This window comes from Acartia tonsa, chromosome 15 (assembly GCF_053477335.1).
Source record: "Acartia tonsa isolate MP-2025a chromosome 15, ASM5347733v1, whole genome shotgun sequence".
NCBI classification, from domain to species: Eukaryota; Metazoa; Arthropoda; class Copepoda; order Calanoida; family Acartiidae; genus Acartia; species Acartia tonsa.
The window spans coordinates 25,196,730-25,205,390 of NC_137274.1; the positions used below are offsets into that span (position 1 = coordinate 25,196,730).

The 8,661-nt window shown below is 33.9% G+C and overlaps 1 protein-coding gene across 1 annotated transcript; it reads right to left on the minus strand.

Annotated features, from left to right (window-relative positions):
* Window positions 1-2,185: 2,185 nt before the first annotated feature.
* LOC145306778 (uncharacterized) lies at window positions 2,186-8,624 on the minus strand. Its single transcript, XM_080149075.1, has 7 exons — window positions 8,468-8,624; window positions 7,793-7,959; window positions 6,204-6,287; window positions 5,126-5,180; window positions 4,308-4,390; window positions 3,880-4,006; window positions 2,186-3,757 (listed from the first exon to the last, which is right to left on the minus strand). The coding sequence occupies exons 1-7, from the start codon at window positions 8,472-8,474 to the stop codon at window positions 3,624-3,626; spliced, it is 657 nt and encodes a 218-aa protein (XP_080005201.1). The 5' UTR covers window positions 8,475-8,624; the 3' UTR covers window positions 2,186-3,623.
* Window positions 8,625-8,661: the final 37 nt, after the last annotated feature.

An 8,661-nucleotide genomic window follows, 5' to 3' on the forward strand; every position in this document is an offset into this window, starting at 1 on the left:
AACTCTATAATCGTTACGAGAATGTCCGTAAGTACGTTTTAAACATGTTTTTTAAAAAAATTTTTAACAACAAATTTTTAATTGTTAAAATTATCTGATTTTTGGAATACTGATTCCTATTACAAAAAGGAATAATGTTATAAGCATCTCTATAATCAATCCTAAAAATGTAAGAATTTCATTCAACAGTATAATGTATTCAGGCAATTTTGCAACAAATTTACTTACTATTTTGTACAGACGAATGCATTCTTCTTATTCAGTTCTAACACTCTTAAATGTGTTTATTTCCTTCATTCCAGAGCTTTGCTTTTATGGATGTTGTCATCCTTGTTTTTAACAGCGTCATGAACGGATAGCTTTATTCGTTAATTTAGGCATGTTATAATTGTCCTATCAATTTTAAACTTTACATGGTGATTCCTGTAGTAGTTAGGCACGATTTTAAAAGCGTAGCAACTCTATAATCATTACAGGAAAGTCCGTTCGTCCATTTAGAATAAGCTGATTTGTTACTTTTTTGACAACAAATTCACCTGATTTTTGCAATACTGATTCCTAATACAACAAAGTATAATGTTATCTCTATAATCAATCCTAACAATGTCCTTTAACAGTATAATGTATTCAATTGTATTTATGTTTATGGATGTTTATTCTTAATTATGCTCCATATTGATGGATATATTGACAAGAAGTTTCCGCCTTCTAAAATTTACAGGAGCCGAGAAAATCAGGTTTTAAAAAAAGCAGCTTAAAAGCTGTTTCAGATCAGTCCGACTGTTATTGATGTTTTATAGTAAATTAATTAAGCTCCTTTCCTTAATAATGGGAATGTTGACAAAAAGTTTCAGCAGTCTTTCTTAAATATGAACTGAGAAAATCACGTTTCCCCAAATAAGTTTCTTACGGACAAAAATCATAGAGTAGCTTCGATACTAATCAAGGATGACAACATCCATAAAAGCGAAGCTCAGAAACGATATGACAGACGAACATTAACTTTTGTTGAGTGTCAGAACTGAATTTACAAAATATGAAAATAAAAGGTTTGACAAAATTTGTTGCAAAACTTCTTAAATACAGAATTCTGTTTAAGGACATACTGACATTTTAATACTTGATAATAGAGATGCTTCGCTCATAATATTGTACCTTATTGTAAAAGGAATCAGTAGTCAAAACATCAGATCAATCGGATGATTTTATCACATAAAAAATTGTTATTAAAAAAGTAAAAAAATCAACATGTTTAAAATGGATGTACAGACATTCTGGTAACTATCATAAAGTTACTACGCTTTCTAAATCGTACCTAACTACTACAGGAATCACCATGCAAAGTTTGAAATCGATAGAACAATTCTAACATGCCTAAATTAACGAATAAAAGCTATTTATCTCGGTCGGACGTACGGACGGACGGACCTACCAAAATTATAGAAAAGCTTCGCTATTAAAAAATATACTACAATGAGCACACAAAAACTGTTTTTAATTGAAATAATACATAATAATTAATAAAAATAAATTCACACAAAAAAATGGTAAATTGTACAATAATGTTGATTTTAGTAAAAATCTTTAAGGATCTAAAGGGATAAGACAATGGCCGATAAATTGAGGTATATACTCAATGATAATACACTAAATTACCCCTTTTGTAGATTATAATTAGTGGTTGAAACGTTTGAACACTCAATTAATCAACCAATTAAAATTCAACAAGTCTCCATTGTTGTTAACCTACCAAATAAGAAAACATTATTACAAAACTTTGGGGACTAGTGTAATAAACAGCCCATCGCCCCCTCCCCCTCCCTGAATTATAGAATTATTGTACATATTTACCAAAAAAAAAAAACATAAATTTTTTTAACAAAATATATAATGATCACAACAATTAATAAGTAATAACAGAAAATTTTATAATAAATGTAGATATAGTAATAATATACAAATTATGAGGGGGGGGGGGGAGGGTAGAAACCCTTCCCCAAAATTTTTTTATGATACAAAATTGTTGAAAAGCTCTTGTAATAATTTGGCAGGGGTGTATATACTGCACAAGATTCATTTTTCCCCCCTGCTACAAATCCCCCCTTCCCCTAATTTTTTTGTACACCAAGGTGGGGGGGGGAAAATGAATTTTTTTTTTACATTTTTCCCCCCAACCACATATTTTTTACCTCCTCCCCCCCACCCACATTTAGCAGGGTCAATTATGCAGAATATACACCCCTGTAATTTGGACTACAAATAAACACAGAAAAAAAAGGGTGGAATAGTTAATTCTTGCATCGTATTATAAACAGCTTTCCGCGGATATAATATGTACAATTATAAGATTATAACCATAAGATTTTTTTAGTCCCGAGATGCCGAAGGCACCGGTTAAATAAAATGGTTTTAATCTTATGATTGTACATTCTTATATTCGTAGAAAGCTGTATATAATACGATGCTAGACATAGTTTTTTCGTATGGATGAGAATCGGTTCCTATCCACCGGATTCGAATGAATAGGAGAAAATTAATTATTGTTCTTAATTTGAATTATAGGGAGGGGGGGGGGGGGGGGAGTTTTGACACATTTATGTAAACAATGATTATAGGCTTTGTCTTAGGAGTGAGAGGATAGCACATGAAATCCATTTTTTTTAAAAAGAGGTAAACTACATCCCAAAAGAAAACTTTCCCCCCTAATAATCTTAAGACAAAGCCTATAATCACTATTTACGCAAAAGTGTCAAAACTCCCTCCCCACTTACTGTATATTTCAAAAACCGGGACCAAAGTATTAAAAAATGCCCCAATTAGATTAAATGCCATAAAAAAATACATTACGTATTTTTTTTTCTATAGTTACAGACTAATAGCAGTCCAACCGCCAAGCCTATATTATAAAGGGAAAAGTAGGTTGCGGGTAAAATCCGTAAAGGTTGTGAGTTTAAAGTGAAAAACAGTAATAGAACGATAAAAATAACTTAAAATTTTTTTTTTGTCTATAGTTCTTTTCAATAAAAAAATACACATATTTAGTGAATACTATCGTTCTAGTACTATTTTTAAGCCTTAAAACACACACCTTAACGGATTTTACCTGCAACCTACTTTTCCCTTAATTCTTAGAATATATTAGGTAGGTAGTGTATATATTATGGTTGGCAATCCGCCCAATTTTTGGGTCGGATTCGGATTTGTAGAAAAATTCACCCAAAAAAATAGCGGATTAATCCGTGGATTGCGGATTCTTGATTTTTTTTTGTGGATTGCGGGTTTTCGGATGGTGGATTCTACCAATATTTTTAAAAGGTCTTTTTGGATATGAAAAAATTCTAGCACCTATAGCGGCCATTTTATAACCCTTACTTAACCTAACCTAACACAAACATTAAAAGCTACTGTGAAAATAAAACTTTGAATACTACACACCATTTTATCTCAATACCTAACTTATTTTTTTTTCTGTCAAATTTTAAATGTCATAAAACTTAACAATAAGAATCCAAAATTTCAATTGCGGATTCGGATTCAGGGTCCAAAAATTAGGCGGTTTCTGATTGCCAACCCTAATATATATTTTTAAACAATCATACAAAAATAAAGGAATTATGAACAATTTAGCCGCCATTTTTATTTTCAGCTGTTTCTACCGGATTTTCCCGCCTTAATTTTTTGGCGCCATTTCTTTTCAAATATTGGATGTTGTCTTCGCTGGTGGCGGCCTCTTGTGAGCTGTTGGTGTACCTTTGTCCTGCAATAAGTAAATAAAACTTAGTGGCAAAGCCTATCTCTTCAGGGTGGTGGTTTTTTTTAATGGAACAAAAATATTAGTTTTTAATAATTATGCATTTTTTTGCACACCAGTTAACTTACTTTGGTGGGGAGGTTTTGATCCAACATTTCTCACGCTGTGATTTGTTGTTGGGGTGACATTTCTTGAGCTGTGATTGGTTGTTGTGTTTGTTTTCATATTCGCCACAAGGTGGGATGGTATAGAGTCCTGAAATAGTATACTTAAACTAAGGAATCTTAAGGGATGGGGCTATGGGGAATAAATAAATATAATTATCAGTAGAAAAGTGCATAGCTGATATGGTTAACATGTATAATGTATATTTAAGTTTTTTAAAGGTCAAAGGAAGGTTCTTAACTTTTTCAGGGTTTTCTTCCACCCTCCCCAAAAGAAATCACCCCTGACAAAATAAAGCAACCCTAAAAAAAATTTTCATGCTATATAAGGTGCCCCTTGAGGCTGCTTATGAGGGCGTAGCCAATGGTAATGAATAAATTTTGGTGTTCACCTCTTTAACTTGAATAAGCTGAGTGTGTATAACTTCACAGTCAATCTTCATCATGGCAATTTTGTCAGGGGCTAGTTGGGACTCTGAAATAAAGGAAACATTTGAGAACCTAATATGTTACCTTGGGGCACCCCAATTCTAAAAACATAAGAGGACCTAAATTGCTACCTTGGAATTCTCCATTCTAAAAATATCAGAAGGCCTAATATATTACCTTGGGGCACCCCAATTCTAGAAACATCAGAGAACCTAATATGCTAGCTTGGGGCACCCCAATTCTAGAAACATCAGAGGACCTAATATGTCACCTTGGGGCACCCCAATTCTAGAAACATCAGAGAACCTAATATGCTACCTTGGGGCACCCCAATTCTAGAAACATCAGAGGACCTAATATGTCACCTTGGGTCACCCCAATTCTAGAAACATCAGAGAACCTGATATGCTACCTTGGGGCACCCCAATTCTGGAAACATCAGAGGACCTAATTTGTCACCTTGGGGCACCCCAATTCTAGAAACATCAGAGAACCTAATATGCTACCTTGGGGCACCCCAATTCTAGAAACACCAGAGGACCTAATATGCTACCTATAGGTGCCCAATATTAGAAATATCAAAGACCTAATATTCTTATTAAACATCAGACAACTCAATATGCTTTCAAAGGGATATTTTGTTTTATAATCATCAGGGATGTACATCAATTTACCCACCATTGTCTTATCCTTCTCATGTTTTTTTCTCACTACTTCTAAAATCACTGTCCTTGTTAGAAAGTAATTGTCCGTTTGTCTGTATGGTCTGGCTAACACTTACCATTTAAGGCAAGGGTGATGGCTGGCAATAACAAACTCATTCTGGGGCGCGCAACCTGAAAACAAAAAAATTCTGTACAGTTGTGTGTAAGCTTGTGTGTGTGTGTGTGTGTGTGTAGCCATAGTTTCTTAGTGTTTGGACCTAAGTAGTCATGGAGTAGGATGAGACACTTTTGTATGCTAGCACCAGGGCCAGTTCAAGGTCCACGCTCAAGTACAAGTACTTGACCCACTGTCTCAAGGGACCTACTCTTTATTACCTCACACCCTCGCCGAGTATGGCAGGTGTAAGCTTGTAGTTGCATTAAGATTGATTGCTTGCATAAGTTACAAGAATACCATATAACATACATTGATATATAATTTTGTATTGCAATAACTAACAATCATTTAGGCACTATTAAAATAGTCATCATGCTGTTTTTTTGTGAAAACAGTGCAGCCATGTAAGTTACAAATGTCCAAAAAATTTGATTTTCCAGTCTTGATATTTTTAGTACTACGTGGTAAAAAATTGTAGTTATTTCTAATATATGTCCTATTGATGTAGTTTAAACCATTGAACAGAAAAAAAATAAGCAGTTCACTAAATTAAAGATTGAATGCACTTGCACAGACACACACACACACTTTTTTCTGTGGACATTATGCAGATATTATGACTGAGAACTGGTTCTATTCCAGCGGATATGTTACTTAACTTACCTAGTATGGTTAGTATAGTGGCAGGTATTATAGGCAACTTTCCGCGGATAGTATGAGACAGAACCGGTTCTAATCCAGCGGATATGTTACTGACCTTGCTGTGGTTAGTATAGTGGCAGGTAATATAGGCAACTTTCCGCGGATAGTATGACTGAGAACCGGTTCTAATCCAGCGGATATGTTACTTAACTTGCTGTGGTTAGTATAGTGGCAGGTAATATAGGCAACTTTCCGCGGATAGTATGAGACAGAACCGGTTCTAATCCAGCGGATATGTTACTGACCTTGCTGTGATTAGTGGCAGGTATTATAGACAGCTTTCCGGGGATAGTATAAATGAGAACCGGTTCTAATCCAGCGGATATGTTACTTACCTTGCTGTGGTTAGTGGCGGGAACCAGCAAATGATCTCCACTGAATGAAACCACATAGAAAGTATCATCACGGCGTTCTATGTCCTAGAAAGAGGATACCTATTAAAACTTTGGGTACCTTTGTTAAGATTTGATTAGTTAGTTCATAATTATTAGTGTTAAATTATTACAGAGTAATAGTAATTTTTTCTAGGGGCGAATTCGCTTGGGAGGGTGGTGATACCCTCCTCAAAAATGGTTATAAACCATTCCCAGAACCTATGAGAAACTACCCTGAAAAGTTGAACCAGAACTGTTCAGTGGTTTGCGAGATCCTTTGGTACAGACATCCTATTACTTTATCATAAGGAAATGGTGGTTGCGCCCCTAGCATCTAGAGATTCTATATTCGAAGGTATATATATAATATGGAATGGCACAAAAAAAAGCCTAAAACCATACCCAGACTTATTCAAAAAAATAAAATAACCTATATAGGTAACCATTTCAGCACTTATAAAATTTTAGAAAGAAGTTGTATCAACTTTTTTTTTTATAGCCGGTCCTTTTAGTAAGTAGTAGATGTAAAATTTTTCATAGAATTCAGATATGCAATCGGTTTTTTTGTAGACCTCTTATTTTTTAAGTAATTTAAGTTTAAAAAAAAAATTAAGTCGATTTTAAGGTACTAAAATGCAACAAAAAAAAAAGAAAGAAAATGGCCATTATGAACAAAAATAGTAAGATCTTTAATTTGACACCTTACTTTTTCAATTCTGTCAGGTAATTATTGAAAAAATCGATTTTTTTAAACCCACGAGAATAAAAACTTTGAACTCAATTTTATCATTTCACAAGTAAAAAAATATGGGTTCATATATACCTTTAGAATCAGAAAAATATTACGAATCCATTGTAAGCAAAATTGAAAAAAAAAGTTTACAATATAGTATATAAACTACAATAAAAGGAATTATATGAAAATATCATATTATATTGTACAGGCAGCGTCTTAACTTTTGAATTGGGTATAAAAATGGGAAGGGGGTATAGAGGGGGTAAAGAGGGGGTAAAAAAGGGAAGACGATAGTGTTGCCAGAACAAAAAATACAATTGGCCATTTTTATATTTTTTTATTTTTTTACTTTTTTTCAATTTTGCTTACAATGGATTTGTAATATTTTTCTGATTCTAAAGGTATGTATGAACCCATGTTTTTTATGTCTGTTTGAGAAAATATTTAGGTCTAAAGTTTTTATTAAACCGAGGTTAAATAGATTTTTTCAATAATTACTCAACAGAATTTTAAAAGTAACGTGTCAAATTAAAGATCTTACTATTTTTGTTCTTACTGGCCATTTTCTTCTTTTATTTTGTTGCGTTTTAGTACCTTAAAACCGACTTAATTATTTTTTTTAAAAACTTAAATTACTTAAAAAATAAGAGGTCTACTAAAAAACCGATTGCATATCTGAATTCTATGAAAAATTTTACATCTACTACTTACTAAAAGAACCGGCTAGCCATAAAAAAAAAAAGTTGATACACCTTCTTTGGCGGGAAAAATTATAATTTGGCGGGAAAAACAGAAATTTGGCGGGAAAACCAACCTCGAACAGAGAAGAGAATGTGTGACGGTGCGGGGATGAGTCATACAAGCTAATGCTCTGCTGCCGATGGTGCCCATTTGCGGCGGCTGCTGCGGCTGCGACCTGACGGCGGGAGCCGCCGCCATATTGGTATCCACCGTCCTCCACCAACATGGAATACACTGAACCTTAATTAAAAAAAAAACTTTTTAGGAAACTGTCTATGATACAATAAGATTTAATATCTCCTTTCCATATCATGGAAAGAAAACAAAGTAGCGTTTTTTTGGCAGCGCCGGAAAACAGCCTTCCAACCACGTAGGGGGGGGGGGGGGGTGAAATACTAAGGAGTACTGAAAACTTTTCTTTCTCTCCATTTTTCCCTCGCCTTGGCCAAAAATATGTGGGAGGGGTAAAAAAATGAGTAAAATAAAGAGCACTGAAGAAAACAACAGAGAGGACAATGGGCTGTTTATTACACTAGTCCCCAAAGTTTTATAATAATGTTTTCTTATTTGGTAGGTTAACATCTTTGGGGACTTGTTGAATTTTAATTGGTTAGTAAATTGAGTGTTTAAACGTTTCAACTACTAGTTTTAATCTACAGAAGAAGTAATTTTGTGTATATTTATTGGGGAAGTACATCAATTTATAGGCCATTGTCTTATCCCTTTAGATCCCTGATTAATATCCTACCTATCATATTGGGCTTTATATTGTGGCGCTTGTTAATTCCCAACAATGGTTTAGTCGTCTTCTTTTTCTTCTTCTTACTCAATTTTGGCGGATTTTTGGTGGCGGGGATTCGGTGATTTTTTTCAATTTGCTTTTTTCCTTAGATCAAAGAATAATCATTGAGTTTCTCGTATTTATTCTAAATCGATTGATAT

Excerpts from the sequence above, each read along its gene's own strand:
- LOC145306778 (XM_080149075.1), bottom strand. Across the intron at positions 6,288-7,792 it reads CATTCTCTTCTCTGTTCGAG|GACATAGAACGCCGTGATGA; the intron begins GTTGGTTTTCCC and ends TCCTCTTTCTAG. Across the intron at positions 3,758-3,879 it reads ATCAAAACCTCCCCACCAAA|GACAAAGGTACACCAACAGC; the intron begins GTAAGTTAACTG and ends TACTTATTGCAG.